The sequence below is a fragment of the Pan troglodytes genome, chromosome 7, assembly GCF_028858775.2.
Source record: "Pan troglodytes isolate AG18354 chromosome 7, NHGRI_mPanTro3-v2.0_pri, whole genome shotgun sequence".
Classification (NCBI taxonomy): Eukaryota; Metazoa; Chordata; class Mammalia; order Primates; family Hominidae; genus Pan; species Pan troglodytes.
In genome coordinates, this window is record NC_072405.2 from 37,122,138 (window position 1) to 37,140,849 (window position 18,712).

Sequence of the window (18,712 nt, forward strand, 5' to 3'; positions counted from 1 at the left end):
ACTTATGTGCAGGTTCCCATGTTTAGAACATTGCAGTTAAAAAACTGACCCACCAGGAAATGTTGTTTTGGCCTGTAATTCCTAAATATTTCTGAAATTTTCTTTCCTTACCTTCTTCCACAAGCCTCATGCTGGGACAAGGTGGAAAAAACAGATCCTGCCCCCAGGGTGCTCATGGTCCTGGAAATGTGCTCCTCTCTAGCTGTAAGTCTGGGAGAAACGCTTATCTGTGATGGTGAGCTAAAGCCATGAGAGAGAGCACAACACACCGAATATGTGAGCAGCTGCCGACTAATGCCCACTGATGACTGGAAGGTGCTTACTGATGATTGGGAAAGGCTTTGTGAAATGAAAGTCCATTATTTCCAAAGTATGTGAAGCAAATGTAAATAGTTACTAGAGTAAAAACTTACAGTGGATAATTTAAGGAAATGTTAGCAAACTTATTTTAATTGATAATGTGTTTGGTAACTCAGAATTTACTGTATGAGAATTAGGTTACTTTTTACTGGTGATTGATTTGATAACTACATCAGGGAGGCTTACACATGGGTTAGGAATGTTTATTGTAGAAAAAGGTAAAGGGTAAATCCTTCTAACACCAACACCATTACGCGGGGGCTTTGCACATTTTTTTCAATGGCCTGCAATGCCAACAGAAGAGAAGCAAGAAATATTCTACATGCCTAAGGAGATGGGCGTTTACACCCCTTTCGAAGATCTGTGGTCCTGTGTCTTAAAAGTTTACATTTAATGTGAGTGTGTGTGTGTGTGTGCGCGCGCACGTGTATATATATATATAGATAGATAGATGGTTTTTTTTTTTTTTTTGAGACAGAGTCTCGCTCTGTCTCCCAGGCTGGAGTGCAGTGGTGCGATCTTGGCTCACTGCAACCTCCATCCCCCCGCCCCCTCCCCGGGTTTAAGCATTTCTCTGCCTCAGCCTCCTGAGTAGCTGGGATTACAGGCACCTGCCACCACGCCTGGCTAATTTTTGTATTTTTAATAGAGATGGGGTTTCACCATCTTGGCCAGGCTGTTCTTGAACTTCTGACCTTGTGATTCACCTGCCTTGGCCTCCCAAAGTACTGGGATTAGAGGTGTAAGCCACTGTACCTGGCCATAATGTATATAATGTTTTATGATGTGATTAAAACCCATAATGGGCTGCCAAGGAGCAGTAGAGACTCTGGTATTTGATCTTTAGAAGATCAGTTCCTGATGGAGGCTGGCTCAAGTCTACAGTGAGACTGGCCGTCTGGCTCAGCTTGGCACTGCTGGTCTCCAGGATTTACCTGTGACTTCCTCCAGAATTGTCATTGGTTATTTCCACTCTATTTTAGGTTCAAAGAAGACTACTGTTATTTATGTGTAGTCCCACTGCAGTGCATTTGAAAGATAAGTGTTGTCTACCTTCTTATAGATGGCATAAAGCAGTGAGACAGCATTAACTACTACTCTTGGCTGCAGGAAAAAAACTGGACTCAGGGCCAGAGGAAAAGTGTCCTCCTTCCCTTCCCACTCGTTGCTTGGCTCTTGTTAATATGTCATTATGCAGGTTTAAAGGTTTCTTCACACTTGTTTCTGTTGATACTTCATTACAGTTTGGAAATGCCTTTATAGGACAACTGTGAGGGCCAAAATCTTCAAGCTCTCCAGGGATCAGGAGAGATGGAGTAGATGTGACTTGGAAAGCAATGGCCTAAAAGACAGATTGCCATTTCCTGGCTGGCTGCTGACCTGATACTCACCCACGGTGTTGCGGTAAGGCAGAAGCCACTCACTGGCTGTTCTGCGGAAAGTTACTTAAGCTCTGTTCCCTCACCCAACACTGACTGCAGCTGTGTGGAGAGGAGACCCTGAGCCAGGGTCGACCAGCTAAGCCACACTACACCAGATTCCCGACCACAGAAACAGTGAGATGAGAAAAGTCAGGTTTTTGTTTTTTTTTTTTTGAGACGGAGTCTCGCTCTGTTGCCCAGGCTGGAGTGCAGTGGCACGATCTTGGCTTACTGCAAGCTCCGCCTCCTGGGTTCACGCCATTCTCCTGCCTCAGCCTCCGGAGTAGCTGGGACTACAGGCGCCCACCACACCTGGCTAATTTTTTGTATTTTTAGTAGAGATGGGGTTTCACTGTGTTAGCCAGGATGGTCTCGATCTCCTGACCTCGTGATCTGCCCGCCTCGGCCTCCCAAAGTGCTGGGATTACAGGCGTGAGCCACTGTGTTTTGGGGTAATTTGTTGTGCAATAGATACCTAATATATCACTTTGTACTAAGACTTAAATGATATGAGGTCTCTGCACTATTAAGTTTTTTTCAATTAATCATTAGGATTCCACTGGGTTTGAGTACAAACTTTTCTGGATGTCAGAGTCTTCGCCAGGTTGATGTCAATGTCAGTCAATGTCAGTTAATGTCGGTGGGCCGCATTTCTGATAGAGCCAGGCCACGTCTGCCACTTATGCCACTTCTTTTGAGTCTTCTCACCAACCTGGCATGGTATCCAAATACCTGAACTTTAGGCAGTTACTTGTAACTGCTCTTCTCATACCTGGAAAGGCCGGCTCTGGATTTTCTCTCTGCTTTCTATAAAGCATGAGTCTTTGCTGCTTCCTGCCTCTGACTTCTGCCACTAAGTGGGTGGTGATGACTTGATTAAAACCTACTAAGTTGCACCCTGTTCATCGGGCACCCACTGACTCACTTGTTCTTACTGCTCACTTCTTTTGCAACCCCCCTCAAGGGACCAGCACTGGGCTCTCTGATCAAGCCCTTTCACAGCAGACAGGCTTGACAGATCCCATCATTCCTAGATAGCATTGCTAGGACATTTAAATAAAATAACCATTTTTGGTTTCTCCTGAGCTCTAGCTTACACTGTTTTTGCATTTCAGATTTTTTTTTTTTTTTTGATATGGAGTCTTGCTCTGTTGCCCAGGCTGGAGTGCAATGGCATGATCTCGGCTCACTGCAACCTCCACCTGCCGGGTTCAAGTGATTCTCCTGCCTCAGCCTCACCAGTAGCTGGGATTACAAGTGTGTGCCATCATGCCCGGCTAATTTTTTTTGTATCTTTAGTAGAGACGGGGTTTCACCATGTTGGCCAGGCTGGTCTCGAACTCCTGACCTTGTGATCCGCCTGCCTTGACCTCCCAAAGTGTTGGGATTACAGGTGTGAGCCACCATGCCTGGCCCTCAGATGTTTTTAAAATTTAATTTCACTTGATTCTTTCAAAGGTTCTGTTGGAAGTATGCCTGCTTGGGATGTCTATTTGCAATTCTAAAAAGAAAACAATGTTCATAGCCATGGCACATTCATCTCTTGTAATGTCAGTCCTGCCCCATGGTTGGAAGCCTCTCGTTTATTCTGTAGCCTATCCCTTGACTGGAGTGGACCCAAACCTTGGAAAATAGAAACCTACTTAAGCATTCCCATGCCCAGGTTTGGCAAGGTTGGAGATGGCAAACATGAAGTAGTCTTTTCCCTGCTTTAGTGAAGCACTCCTTCCCACCGATACGATCGTTCCAAGAGGAGGGATAATGCGCCATAAAGCCAGAGCAGTCAGTTCTGCAGCTGTTCATGTTATGTATTTATTGGGTCACTAAATCCCTGTGTGCTGTTTAGTTGTCAGCCGAGTTGGAGGACTGACTTCTGACTAAATTTCAATCAATCAATCAATCACTCCAACAAGATGGTTAAGAATAGCCTGCGCTGGGCATACTATCTAGCATCACCCTCCAGGGCTAAGACTTGTTCTTAATACTCGCAAAGTTGGCCTGGGTGTCACAGCTCGTGCTATCTGACCTGGTAACTGTTGGTTTTATACATTTCAAAAGCAGTCATCTTTTGTGAGGTTACTTTTGTCTGAAAGCTTCCTACGACCAGTGGCTCTGAGGGTATCTGTGAGTAACGCCCAGTTTAATGCAGAGACTGAGGATCTGTGGGAGAGGCGGTGCAGGTGGAGCCTGAGGCTGGTGTACCGACCTGCATCACTCTCCGTGCAGCCACAGCTTAAAGGTGAGCACCTTCTTATGCAATGTAAGGAGAAACAGATCTGTGTTTTTATAAACAGTGCAAATTATATGATTTAACATACACATCAAAATTCAATTTCCTGTGGTGTTTTCTAAGTTCATGCTGTTCTGTATATTTTCATATTTTTTCAGCTACTAAATCAATATATAGATTGTAGGTTCAACAGAGGACAGCTAATTATATAAAAATAAGAAGTTTTTATTAACAAATGGACTCAGAGTAGAAAATGCAGACAGATGGGTTCACTTTACCATATTTTGGGATCATGCTATTGCATACAGCACTGTAGGCAAGTAAACGAAACCAAAGGCCGGCTCCCCTGCCCGAGGCCTGGGACTGATGCAAGACAGCCAGCCAGTCACCTCCGCCTCCCATGAACCTCTTGGAAAACTTCTCCTGTCCCACTTCTGCCACCCTCCAGCTCCTTGAGAGAGCCAGAGTTGAGAAGAAAATGAGCCTGAAGTTGAAAGGGAAAGTTCTTGCCTGAAACAGTGCTGGGAATAAGTCCAGACCATTTCCCTCAAGAGCCACCTCTTCACTCCTTAAGCCAGAGGACACCACAAAGACACGGTTAATGGCCTCTCATGCCACTCCTCAGGTGGCTTGTGAGGGCAGCCAGTGAGGGACTGCAGGATTTCAGGGAAGTGGCTCAGATGGCCCACTCAGAACTTCTGTAAGAATTTGAGGACAAGGTCCCGCAGTCGCACTCTGAGCATCTCGTCATTGTCGCAGATGATATGGGTCGAGTCTTCTTCAATCTGGATGAGCGTCTCAGCTTCCTGGAGCAGGACGATATGGCCCTTGGCTGTGTCCTCCACCTTAATATCACTGAAGCCATGCTGCTCCAGAAGAAAAGAAAGAGGGGGGGTGGGCAGACTGCACAGCTGTGAGATCTGTAAACGACACTTCACAGACTCGACTGAACTTTCTAGAAACTGACATGTCTCAACACAATTCTTCAGACTAGTCATAGGCCTATGATAGTGATAGTTTCTTATACTTGAAAAGAGACCCTAAACATGCAAAAGCTCATGCAAAACAACAGAATTTCCACAACCTGCCTAAGCTTTTGTGAGTTCTTTGAGGGCACATCCAAGCACTGTGTTCAGGAGTCTGGGACGCTCAGCTGCTTGCACCATGCCGTTCCCTGGTGACAGCTCCCTCCTAAGTTTCAGCTGTCTGAGCTCCCAGGAAAATGCCAGGTGACACCAAGATACCCCTGTGGGACTTGGCAGAGCCCTCTCAAGAGTGAAGGAGAGAAGGCAGCAGTGCAAACTTCTCAGCTATTGCTAATGCTAAGGACAGAAATTCCTTACAAATCAGACGTGACATGGAAAGGAGGCATGTGCCTGAAACAGACACACAGCAGGTGAAGGGCCTCGGTGTGGGGAGGCCACCTGTACTTCATGGCTGCAGGCTCCCCTAGGGACTTGGACAGGTGCTTGCTCCTTCTACAGAGAGGAGCCGGGGTGGAACACTGGGTCAGGACATAGGCTGGGCCAGGCAGAAGGTCCTCATCTTAAGTTTTTAAAAGTCCAGCTTGAGGACCATCAATAGGGCCCAGGAGCCCTGCAAGGTCTTCGGGGAGGGTGGAAGAGAGCCGCAACCACCCAGCCAGAGCCTTTTTCCCTACGGGAAAATCAAAGACAGGTGGAGAAAACCAATCCTAGGAAAGGGAAAGCCTTTAAGATTTGAAAGTCGGCAATTGTGATATTTACATTGGATAGAAAGTTCATAGAAATCTCCTTCCTTGTAATGATTGTAATTTGTTGCAGTTCTTGCAAGCAGCAGCACGAACAGTATTACCTTTAGCCAATTCCTTCTTCCTATCAAAGATTCTATAATCCTAATAAAGTCATCTCTGAAGTCCTGTGACTGAAGCCAAAATTACAACCTTTAAGGTTAGATTTTTTTCTTTTAATCATAGTCAAGAAATCTCATCTCTGGGAGAAGCAGCCATCAGGGCTGCTGAGACAGAGGGGAAGGGCCAGTGTCCCCTCCCCCCACTGCCTCCTGCAAATCCTGACAGTCGACTGGAGCCTTGGCTCCCCTCTGACAGCAAGGAGTCATCTGTGGAAGCGCAAGACTCTGGCAGGGCCGGGTCCCTCTTTGTCCTGGCCTCACTACCCTGCCCCACTCGTCACATGTGTGTGTGGAAGCAGCTTTTTCTTCAGTCTGGAGAGGCCTTCTGGTGACCTCGTGCTGGGAGGAAGGATGGGGCACTCCTCACTCTGCTTTCTTTCTCCTGGGTCTCCCAGCAGGACCTTAGACCAAGCAGATGCCACAGGACAGTGGGGACTAAGTGACAAGCAGCAACATCCACTCCCTGCAGCCAGGGGGCCATAGTGAGCCAGGGAAAGGCTGCCACGTGTGGAGTTTCCACGGCACCAGCGAAACCAGCTCACCTTCTCCAGGGTCTGCACGAACTGCTCCACAGGGATGGAACCGCTCAACAAAGGCTTCAGGACTTTGCAGTCTGGTACGTCATCGCTCACCCGCTTTCTCTTCTTCCCGCTCGTGGGCTGGGCGGGCCGAGGAGGGGGCTAGAGCAGAAGGAAAGAGTGGCTTTCATGAGCTTCCTCTGAGCAGCAGGGGCCACCGCAGGCCACACTGAGAGCCTGAGACTATCCTGTCCTCACAGGCCACAGAGCCCCGGCCCGGTTTCCTCAGCCGGCACTCGGTTCAGGTTCCCTGGCTGCCGGAAGCCCCAGATGCACACGCTCTAATGCTCAACTGTCCAGCCTACCAACACCTTATTTGCTAAGATCTCTGCCTTCTATCAAGATCCATTTTTAAACTTTCAGGTGGTTCACTTCAGTATCTGCTGAGTAAATTCTCCAGAATACACTGTGTCATGCTGCAGGTACATCATGACCCCGTGGCTGGGCACACTGGCTGTGGGGTCAGACCAAAGGGGGAAACCCCAGCTTTGCCACCATCTGGCCAAGGTTAGAGAAGCTGCCTACGAAATGATGACAGCAGTGAATTCTGATGGCTCAGTAAGACAAGGCGGGTCAAGGACCCAGCACAGGGTCTAATAGACTTTAAGTGGTAGCTAGGAGCAACTCTACATGTGGCATAAAGGTGACACAGTCCAGATCTGAAAGGAATTCTTAAGACACAGTGCCTGCCCTGGAGCTGAAGTGCCACCCACCTGTGTGTGGGTCATTGGCAGGACCAGGCTCTCAGGTAGCCACAGCCTCACGCAGGTGCCCTCCGGTTCCAGCCCCCGAGGGCAGGGCTGCACCTGCCACCCTGCACGTCTCCCCACAGCCCTGCCTCGCGTGGCAGCGCTCCCCAACAGAATGTGCCTGTGGCAGCCCTTGGGATGACGTGCGGCCTCATCTCTGGGCACAGCAGCCTCTCTGAGGCACATGGCCAGGGAAATAATTCTTCAACAAGAATTCACATGAAGCGCTGTTTCAAATATAATCTGTTAGGTGGTCTGGTTTCTTGCTGGGGAGAGGGTCCCCTGCACTCCCACCCAGCACCCCCTACCTGAAGCAAGTGCTTGTTATCTTTGGTGTGCAGCACGGCCGAGACAGTTGCCAAGGAGATGCCAGGCTTGATCTCCATGGGCACCAGTGAATCTGCGAGCTGAAAGCAAAGGGCGCAGTTCAGGCTGGGGGCCTTTAATGATGACCATTACTCTTCCTTTAATCTGTATTTACATCACTGCAGTCTAAAAAGATGAAATAACTTTAAAGGTAAACAAACAATTTGTTTTTTTTTTTTTGAGATGGAGTCTTGCTCTGTCGCCCAGGTGACACACCAAGTGCAGCCTTTCATTCATTCTGGCCTTTACTTCACCCTCATCCCCTCTCCAGGTGACCAGTGGCAGGAAGGACGGGGACAGCAGCATGGCGGTTGAGGGAGCTCTCTCTTCCTGAAAGTCTGACTTCTCCTGATGGTGGGAGCCACGGCTTTACCTGGGGGGTGGTATCTTTCCGACCACCTGCACCTGCTGGGTGCCCTGCCGTGCAGCCTGACCTTATTAGGTGCTCTGCTGCTGGGTTTAGCTGCATGGTTTTTAAGACATGTAGACCCCTACCTAGCCAAGCCACCTTTATTTAAAAACAAAAACATGCAAGAGGCCATTATGTAAACATGAAGATGAATATCAAACGGGCAGAGGAAGCAGCTTAGGATAGTTAAGCAGATTGGCAAATGGTACGTGAGGCCTGTTTCATGAAATAAGAAAACGGCCTATGGCGAGCGTGAAGCGGCCCTTGCCGAGGAGCAGGGTGTGCGCCAGATCCCGTTCTTCACCTGAGGCCTCCTCCACACACAGGCCCCTCCTCCCTGCACAAGGCTGGGGTGGGAGCTTTGGGGATGGCGTTCTGCGCTCTCCCTGGGCAGCCATGCACTATTTCCAAGACGACTCTGAAGGAGTCTTTTTTTTTTTGAGATGGGGCCTCACTCTGCTGCCCAGGCTGGAGTGTGGTGGTGTGATCATAGCTCATTGCAACCTCAACCTCCTGGGCTCAAGTGATGTTCCCTCCTCAGCCTCCCCAGTAGCTGGGACTACAGGCATGAATCACCACGCCTGGCTAATTTATTATTTTTTTGTAGATATGGGGGTCTTGCTGTGTTGCCCAGGCTGGTCTTGAACTCCTGGCATCAAGTGATCCTCCTGCCTTGGCCTCCCAAGGGCTGGGATTACAGGCCTGAGCCAATGTGCCTGGCCATAATGTCCATTTTAAAGGCAATTACTGTAGCAAGTTGGATTGAGACAGTTACCTCCATTAATGATCAAAGACATACAATTTGGCTGGGTGCGGTGGCTCACGCCTGTAATTCCAGCACTTTGGGAGGCCACGGTGGGCAGACTGGAGTTTGAGACCAGCCTGGCCAATATGGTGAAACCCCATCTCTACCAAAAATACAAAAATTAGCTAGGATTGGTGGCATGTGCCTATAATCCCAGCTACTCGGGAGGCTAGGGAGGAGAACTGCATGCACCCGGGAGGCAGAGGTTGCAGTGAGCCAAGATTGTGCCACTACACTCCAGCCTGGGCAACACAGCAAGACTCCGTCTCAAAAAAAGACATAGGGCCGGGCACAGTGGTTCACGCCTGTAATCCCAGGACTTGGGAGGCCGAGGTGGGTAGATCACAAGGTCAGGAGATCAAGACCATCCTGGCTAACACAGTGAAACCCTGTCTCTACTAAAAATACAATAAATTATCCAGGTGTGGTGGCAGGTGCCTGTAGTCCCAGATACTCGGGAGGCTGAGGCAGGAGAATGGCGTGAACTCAGGAGGTGGAGCTTGCAGTGAGCAGAGATCTCACCACTGCACTTCAGCCTGGGCAACACAGCGAGACTCCGTCTCAAAAAAAGAAAAAAAAAAGACATACAATTTAAAATTAGATATCAGTGTATACTTATATAACTGGAAAAGACTTGAATAAAATTGGAAAATAACTAAAAAAGGACAACATTCAATATTAGCAAGGAGGCAGAAGTAAGAGCTGTCTCCAGCTCTGCTGTGGGAGTATAAACTGTCACACTCATTCTAGAGGACAAGCTGGCAATATATAGCCTCGAGCCAGAAAGGGATGTTCATAATCTTTGACCCAGAAATTCTAACTTCAGAAAATTTTCTTATGGAAATAAACATATATGGACAAAGATTTATGTAAAAGGATGCTCCTAAAAGTGTTATTTATAACACAGAAAAACCAGAAATGAAAATCTGTGAAAAAAGGGGCCAGGCGCAGTGGCTCACGCCTGTAATCCCAGCACTCTGGGAGGCCAAGGCGGGTGGATCACAAGGTCAGGAGATCGAGACCATCCTGGCTAACACGATGAAACCCCATCTCTACTAAAAATACAAAAAAATTAGCTGGGCATGGTGGCGGGTGCCTGTGGTCCCAGCTACTAGGGAGGCTGAGGCAGGAGAATGGCATGAAGCTGGGAGGCAGAGCTTGCAGTGAGCCAAGATAGCGCCAATGCACTCCAGCCTGGGTGACAGAGCGAGACTCCGTCTCAAAAAAAAAAAATCTATGAAAAAAGGAACTGTTAAATTATGACAGACCATTATGCAACCATTAAAGCTGAAGCTTTTGAAATATCTTTTTTTTTTTTTTCTTGAGACGGAGTCTCGCTATGTTGCCCAAGCTGGAGTGCAGTGGCGCGATTTTGGCTCACTGCAACCTCAGCCTCCCGAGTAGCTGCGATTACAGGCGCCTGCCACCACGCCTGTGGCTAATTTTTGTTTTTTTATTAGAGACAAGGTTTCATCATGTTGGCCACGCTGGTCTTGAACTCGTGACCTTAAGTGATTCACCCCCACCTCAGCCTCCTGAAGTGCTGGGGTTTACAGGCATGAGCCACCATGCCCAGCTGAAATATATATTTTTTGAGACAGAGTCTCGCTCTGTCATCCACGTAGGAGTGCGGTGGCATGATCTTGGCTTACTGCAACCTCTGCCTCCCGGTTCAAGCAATTCTCTGCCACAGCCTCCAAGTAGCTGGGATTACACGTGCGTGACACCACGCCCAGCTAATTTTTTTTAGTGGAGATGGGGTTTCACCATCTTGGCCAGGCTAGTCTTGAACTCCTGACCTCGTTGTCCACCCGCCTCGGCCTCCCAGAGTGCTAGGATTACAGGAGTGAGCTACCATGCCTGGCTGAAATATCTTAAATGATATAATGTACTTACTGATAGGTGAAAAAGACGACAGTGTATGAGGTGTGATTCCAGTAGGCACACACACAGTGAACAGACAAGGCAAATACATCAAAATCTTAACATTTATCCCTGGCACTGGGACTGATTTTTGCTTTTGTCTTTATCCCTTAGTTATGTTAACATATAATAGGTTTGTATTATTAAGTGAATATTTTTAAAATGTCTTAGTTTTAATTTCTCATATAGCAAACATCAATAGACATAACCCACATAAACAAAACCTCTTTGGAGTTCTATTTGTAAGGATGTCTGAGACCAAAAGGTTTAAGGAATGCTGGCTTAGAGAGTTGAAATCTAAACCAAGGCCGTCAATCCCAGACCCTGTAAAATACCAGACAAAAACAATCCAGAGAAAGTGAAAAAATCGTAACAAAATGATAAAAACATATTCAACATTAAACAACCATAAAGATGGCACCTGGTGGTCCCTAGCAGCCTCTCCAGGCTCATGGAAATGAGTCACATTCAGGAGCCAAGACCTCCAACCCAAGCTCTGGAGGCCATTTCTGAACCTCAAACTCCAAAAGAAGTTTGGGCACACTGGTTTTAACAATAAGTTTTTATATTTCTTTTTTCTGTCTGTTGAAAACACATTCAAGTTGCCTCAAGAGGTGAAAGGAAGCCAGAGGTAGCCTCCAACCATCCTCAACGCTGTCTTTCAGGAGAGGCCGCGTCCCTCTCTGTCTCCCTCTCAGAGGAGTGGCCCAAGCGCAGCATGCCACAGCTGTTCAACATGGACAGCATGCTTTGGCTCTTTCCCTGCTAAAACTGAAGCTAAGAGTTCACAGACCTATAAAATACTTAGACTTTGATAGACCAAAACCTGCAAGTATGCTCAAGAGGATATAAATAACCAAGTTTACAATCCTTATTTTTTGGTTCCTGTTATCTCCCCCATCTACCTCTGAATTCAGCGAACTCTTGACACTCACTCATAACTGAGGTCCAGGAAGGAAGAGAAAAGTCACCATCCTATGGTATTTAGGGACAGAGCGGGTGTCAGCATCTCCACTTCCCAGGGCTCTGACCCATGATGTGGCCCAGGGCTCACGCTGCTGAATGCTAGGTAAGGAGCAGTCCTAACAGCTGTTATTTTATTAGTTGAAAAACAAGAAGGCCCTGAAAATCCCCCCTCTTCCCGGTTACTTGGTTAAGGGTCCATGTTCTTTGTTCATTCATACTTGGAGTCTCACTCTGTTGCCCAGGCTGGAGTGCAGTGGTGTGATCTCGGCTCACTGCAACCTCCACCTCCTGGTTCAAGCGATTCTCAGGCTTCAGCCTCACAAGTAGCTGGGATTACAGATGCGTGCCACCACACCTGGCTACTTTTTTTGTATTTTTAGTAGAGATGGGGTTTCGCCATATTGGCCGGGCTGGGTTGGCCAGGCTGGTCTCGAACTCCTGACCTCAAGTGATCCGCCCACCTTGGCCGCCCAAAGTGCTGGGATTACAGGCGTGAGCTACTGCGCGCAGCCTGGTTCATTTATACTTGACATAAATCCAAAAGAAGGCCACCCCTGCACGATCTCCAAGAGCCTCTGTGGAAAGCTCTAGTTTAACCCTAGGAAGGAGAACAGCTCACCTCTGGCATGATCTCGATCTTCTCGTACCGACGTTTGAAGGGCAGGGCGAGAACCTCAGCCCGCCGATAGGACATGGCGGGGGGCTGGCAGTCGATCATGAGGTCCATCCTGTGGGACTGGGCTGGGGGCGGCTGAGTGTACTGCTCAGGACACACCACGTGCAGGGGCTGAGGAACCAATGGGACAGTTGAGAAAGGTGGTGTGAAGTACAGTGGCCCCTGTGGAAGGCCCATTCCTGACCCCGATCCACTCCCTGCCATTACAGGCTCACCACTTCCAGGCCAAGGTGAACTTTCATCCTCTCAAGCCCAATGAACCGTAGACAGGAGAGGGAACGTGAAGGCACTGGGGCAGAAGAAACATCTCGGAAACCCCTAAACTGCCTCAGCTTAATTTATCTTTTTTACTGTTTACATAAGTTTCACGGTAACTTCCATGTCTGCTCCCAGCAGTCTCTGGGCTTCCTCGGGGCACGGTCTTTCTCTAACATTCCCACATGCCTGCTATTATAAGCTCTTGGCTGATTACCAAGAGCTGTGGCTTTTCGTGCCGGGCTGGCGCTGTGGGTTTGGAGTTTCCGCTGGATCTGCAGGTCAGCTGGTATTAGGCAGTGGGCACTCCTCAGCTCATGTGCTCACCATGTGCAACCAAGGAGCAGAGGCAGAGTTTTTTTTTTTTTTTTTTTTAAACAAAATGTCTCTTTTTGTTATCTTGAGAAAAAAAGATTAGTAAACCAATTTTTACTTTGCACAAATATCACCCAAATGAAAAAGGAATGCTGGCAGCCCACAGGGGCACTGTGTTGTCCCTGCTTCTACTTAAGAGCTTGGACCAAGCCCTGAATTCCCTGCTGAAGATGGCTTTCCACCAGGCTGACCGGGCTGAGCTTCCAAAAGCACCTGTTCCTTAGGGCTAATACTTTTCTCCTCCAAACTGCCCTTTGCTCCTCCTCTTGACCTGTCTCAAAGCATCTCATGCCACAGGTGCAGTCTGATGGCTTCTCCCAGGTTTTCCTCACCTAAAGTGGAGACCAGGTGGCCTCCAGTTTCCAGGATTAGCACCTGACAGAGGGGCGTCAAGAGCTGGTTTAGGGACTGGGATTTGAAGTTAATAATGAAAAGCAACACGCCCTTCACCGCTGCTTCTAACGTGGATGAGCATACAGTGGGGTAGCGAATCACTGTAGACAGGCCCCACGTTTGCTGTCTGCTCTCATCATACCTAGAGAGTGCCAGTATTCTTTCTTCATTGGGCAAGCACATTAATAATCACCAGAATCCACTCTTGGGGCCCTCCTGGGGTTCTCCGGCTTTCTCTGTTTCCTGTTCCCCTGCCTCAGAGTTTTGTGAAAGGGCCTCTCTCATCCTGAGGTTGAAGGTGCTGTGCTGGGCCCCTCGGCCCTCATCTCACTCCTGGGAACACCAGGGAGTGGAAAGGGAGAGCTCTTCCTCGCCGGTGTCAGCTGTCCTCCTTGCCAATTCCAGTTCCTCTCCCGACTCTCAAGAGCCAGAAACCCAGCGAGCAGTGGCTGAGCCAGCACAGTGGTTCCGTGGCCCTGCCTTCCTGCTACGCGCGCCTCCTGGTCTACACTGCACCCCAGCTACTTCTTCCCTTTCTCCAGCGCAGAAAATGTGAAGTGAAACAAATGACCAAAAACTGCCACAAAACCCAAACCCAACAGCACTGTTTGTGGTACCAGCCTACACGTGCGACACGGCCCCAGTACGTGTTTCATTTAAACTGTCTCAGCTTAGTGAGTATGTTTCTAGAATGACTTTTTTTTTTTTGGCAGGGGTGAGAGGGTTTGCTTTTAAGCGGACACAGATGGTTTTCTTTCCCTTCCACATCTGATTTCTTTAGAATGGAAACTGTGGTCAGGGTGTAAAGACCACTCCTTTTCAGTGTGGAGGGGGGCTGGCATGTGTCCCAGCATTCTGCAGATGTGTGAGAACTGAAGACAAGAATCAAACACAGCTAGATCTCTCTCCCCTCACCCCACACAAGCATGAGCCACATCAAGGTGACACGACTATGTGAAGGCACAAGCAGTGTCCTTCATTACCTGCACTTCTTTAAGCAGCTTTGACACCTGGATGAAGTTCAGCCGGGTGTCGATGGGGCAGTAGATGCATTTCATGGCCAGCGGCTGGTAAGGAGCCAGGGCTTCCAGGTAGGAGAAGTCTGGTTCTAGGGAAAGTACAAGAAAGAAATCTTACAATGCAGACTACACAGGAGCTGCCAAGCCAGACAGCAACTGGGGCGCTGAGGGCCCACAGACAGTCAGGGGGTCAGGAGGGAGCCAGGAAGCACACGTGGGGGACGGAGGTCAAAGGGGCCCCGTGGAAGGAGGGGCAGGCTGGGATGGACCCTGTGGGTGGGCTCCAAGCTTCAGCAGAGGCAGATGAGGTAAATGAGGGAGAAATACATATGTGGGGGAGAAAAGAAAGCTCTTTTTACAACGAAATGCCAAGAAACAAACGATGAAATAAAAACCAAAACCACCATTTGGCAACCATTACAGTTCACCACTTATTCAGATGAAAATCATCAACAAATGCTAAAAATATCAGATACCATTTTGAGGGAGAACAGAATATATATATAGTTTCAAAGAGTCCCCCACAAGGTACTGATTTAATACAATGAGAAAAACAGTGACTTCACAGTGGAGAGGCCTGGTACAGACCCAGGAACCTAGAATCAGCTCTGAGTTAACGCCCAGGTGTGAGATGCACCCGGAAGACAAGCGCACGGCCCCGCCTCCAGGCCCGTGAATGGTCTGTAGACTGAGACTGCGATGCTCCCCAGCAGCCCCAGCCCCTCTGACCGGGAAGAGTCCTCGCCCTCTGCTCAGCCTGTCTCCTGAGGGCTGCTGCAGCCTGCTTGGCAGGGAACATTCCCCCAACTCGAGGAAGCTGCCCGCCTTGAGCCAAAAGACCTCGCTTGGTCCTAATTGATGTGACACTTTGATTCCCAGCACAGTCTGTGCCCAGCGATGAAGGACCCTGGCTTAGGCACACCAGACACACAGACGTCTCCACTGTTGTCAGGACAAACTGGCAGAGCTGCCAGGTACATAAATGCCCATTCCAGTGGATTGTGCTTCTCTGAGAATACTGACCCCCTTTTCATGTATCCAGGAGTCACAAAACAATAAAAAAAGGTGGCCCCAACCTCTCCCAGACACAACTTCTGCCCTGGAAGCCCCATAAACCAGTTTAAATGCAAACCCATTACCCAGAGTTGTCACAGGAAATCACACAGTCCTGATTTCCTTTTAGCTGAAGAAACATTTGTATTAAAGCCAGGTTATCTACTATGCTGTGTAGATGCTGTCACCACTGTCATGTCAAATGTCGAGTCACCACTCAGCAGCAGGAGCAGGAGACACCAACTCAGCCCCACTACGTAGGACATTCTCTGAACAACCTCCTGATTAATGAAATCTTGGCAGCTATGAAGTTCTGGGTGTTGTCAATCAATATCTTGTGGCCCAACTTCCTCCACCTTTAGCCCAAAGCAGGCCTGAGAAGAGGAAAGCAGTCCTGGTGACCGGGGCCTCTCCTGGCACTTTCTGCCTGGCCTGGTATCAGCAAGAGCCGGCCTGGCACCCACAGCAAAGCCATGTGTCCTCCTGCTGTGTGAACGCAACTTCCTGGAACACCAACACCTTGTCTGACAATGATGGATCCGGCCAAAGACAAGACCCCTCTGTAATCATCCTGAACACGGAACACAGAACTGTCCTGACCACAGCATAAGCAAACTTCCCGCTATGCCGGCTCCATTCTTCCTGCGTTCTAGATAAGAATGAGTTAAGAAACCCATCGCAGAATGACCCTGCATCCTGACGCCACCCAATACAGGGTGACGCCTCACCTCCGCGAACACCTGCGCATCACCGAATACCAGCCTAAGTCCTACAAGGTCTTTTTGCCTTTCTTTTACCCATGGTGTGTGTTCCCCTTGCTGAAATGAGGCAATAAACCCAACTTGGTTTGACCACAGGCGTGTTCCTGGTGGCCTCTAGGTCACAAATGAAAGCTGGGGGAAGGGCTGAAGCGTCATCCCAGTGCTTCTGGTGTAACTGGACTCCCAGCTCCTAAAGCTAGGAAGGGAGCTGGTGACAACGCTTTCCCAACAGCCGCCATGTGCCGGGTTCTGTGCCTGGTGCCCAGAGTGAGCCACAGAGGTAGCTACTGACAGTCCCATTTACTGTGGGGACAGTCATGCTTGCTGGTGAATTGGCTGAGGTTGCTGCAAGCTGGGCCAGATTTCAAATCAAGGTGTTTTTTTTTTTCTTTTTTCTTCATAGCCTGTAAGATTTCTAAAACCCAAGGCCGACTGAAGACCCTAACCCATGGGTGTCCAAGCTTTTGGCTTCTTTGGGCCACACTGGAAGAAGAACTATCTCGTGCCCCACATAAAATACACTAACACTAATGATGACTGATGAGCTAAAAAAAAAAAAAAAAAAAAAAAGGTCTGTGCATAATTTCCAAGATATCCCCTATCACAGATAAGCAAAAAAGACCTAGCATTCAAAGGGCTGGGCACACTACACTGATAAAATGATACAGTCATTATCTATGTAAACACTCTACTTGACCTTATCAAAGGAATTTTTTCCCCTGAGGGATTTGTCTCCAGAAGAAAATCCACAGTTAGAGTAAACCACAATCAGAAGAAAAAGATCTACCTCTGTAAACAATTCCTAACAGGTAAAACAAGACTGTTAGCGAATCACTGCACTTCTTGAAATGGCTTACGATATCCTAGCAAAAAGCACTCAGCAGGATTCTGTCTTGGAGAAATCTGAAAACACAGGCATGAAGGCCTCGCTGGATGCCCAGCTGTCCAATGGCACACACTGCTTCACTCTTTCTCTGCGGTTTCTTCATTCTTTGGTACCTACAGTAGAACAATGTTTGTATTTATGTCTCACTGCAAAATCCTTCCCTGGGTCTCTACCTTGTAGGTGCATTCACTCATGGCCTCAGTGGAGAGAACCAATTTGTTTCTTTATTTTTTTCAGTTACCCGTGAATATGACGGTATTGAGACTAGATTTTCCCCAGAGCTCCATGAAGTGGACCACGTCCCCGAAGCGGAGGGAAGGGTGCCCGGTGAACACCACACAGGGCTGTCTAAAGTCGTTGCTGAAGTCTCCGTGGATGCTGGGGTAGTGCTTCAGCTTATTGGTCTGAATGAGCTGGAAAATATAGAAAAAATACAAAGAAATGTGAGCCTGCCCAGGCTGAAGGGGGAACCAAAGTACGGGAGGGTGAGCGGGACTGGATCTAAAATACCAACAAAGAAGACAAGCCACGGATTGGGAGAAAATACCTGCAAAAGTCACACCTGAGAGAGGACTGTGACCCAGAATCTATGAACTCCGAAACCTCAGCAAAAAGAAATGAACAGCCCTATTAAAAAGTGGGCAAAAAACCTGAACAGACACCTCATCAGAGAAGAGAGATGGCAAATGAGCATACAAAAAAATGCTCCACACCGTATGTCATTAGGAAACTGCAAATTAAAATGATGAGATACCACTATACACCTGTTATAATAAAATGGCCAAAATCCAGAACACTGACAGCACCAAATGCTGACAAGGATATGGAAGAACAAGGACTCTCATTCACTGCTGGTGGGAATGCAAAATGATACAGCCACTTTGAAAGATATTTTGAAAAATCATGTCCACAAGAAACCTGCACATGAATGTCCTAATTGCTAAAACGTGGAAATAACCAAGATGTGTCCTTCAGCAGGTGAAGGATGAAACTGATGCATCCAGACAACGGAATATTATTCAGCCCTAAAAAAGAAATGAGCTGCCAAGCTACGAAAAGACATGAAGGAACCTATTCCTAAGTGAAGGGCGCCACTCTGAAAAGCCAAGGCCCCTATGATTCCAACTGTATGACATTCTGGAAAAGGCAAAACTATACAGATAGTAAAAGGCTCAGCGGTCACCAGGGATTCGTGGAAGGTGAAATGAATAGGCCGAGCACAGAGGATCTGCAGAGTGAGGAAGCTTCTCTGTGTGATGATGTAATGGTGGATCCAGGTCACTGTTCATTTGTTCAAAACCATAGAAAGCACAACGCCAAGGGAACCCCTACTGTAAACTCTGGGCTTTGGGCGAGAGTGACGTGTCAATGTGGGTTCATCAGCCGTAGCAAACGCACCTCTCTGGTGTGGGATGGTGCAGTGGGCAACTGCGTGTGTGGGGCAGGGGCATATGATTGCCGTGAACCTAAAACTGCTGTGAAAAGTAACACTTATTAATTTAAAAAAATACAAGTGAATCTTATTAAAATAGTTTTTACCCAGAATGTGATTTGTGGAACACATGGGCAAGTCAAGTCTTTCTGGTAATACTGACAT

General features: G+C 48.1%; 1 protein-coding gene across 7 annotated transcripts in view; it reads right to left on the bottom strand.

The window, feature by feature from the left end:
• Positions 1–4,215: 4,215 nt before the first annotated feature.
• Positions 4,216–18,712, bottom strand: part of INTS9 (integrator complex subunit 9) — a 123,803-nt gene continuing 109,306 nt past the window's right edge. For all 7 annotated transcript variants that reach the window (XM_024345105.3, XM_024345103.3, XM_024345108.3 and 4 more), the window contains 6 exons: positions 17,357–17,528; positions 14,380–14,504; positions 12,317–12,484; positions 7,537–7,635; positions 6,444–6,581; positions 4,216–4,877 (listed from right to left, as the gene is read on the bottom strand). In XM_024345105.3, the coding sequence (XP_024200873.1) occupies positions 4,701–4,877; positions 6,444–6,581; positions 7,537–7,635; positions 12,317–12,484; positions 14,380–14,504; positions 17,357–17,528 (879 nt within the window). In that variant the 3' untranslated portion in view covers positions 4,216–4,700. The remainder of the gene's footprint in view (positions 4,878–6,443; positions 6,582–7,536; positions 7,636–12,316; positions 12,485–14,379; positions 14,505–17,356; positions 17,529–18,712) is intronic.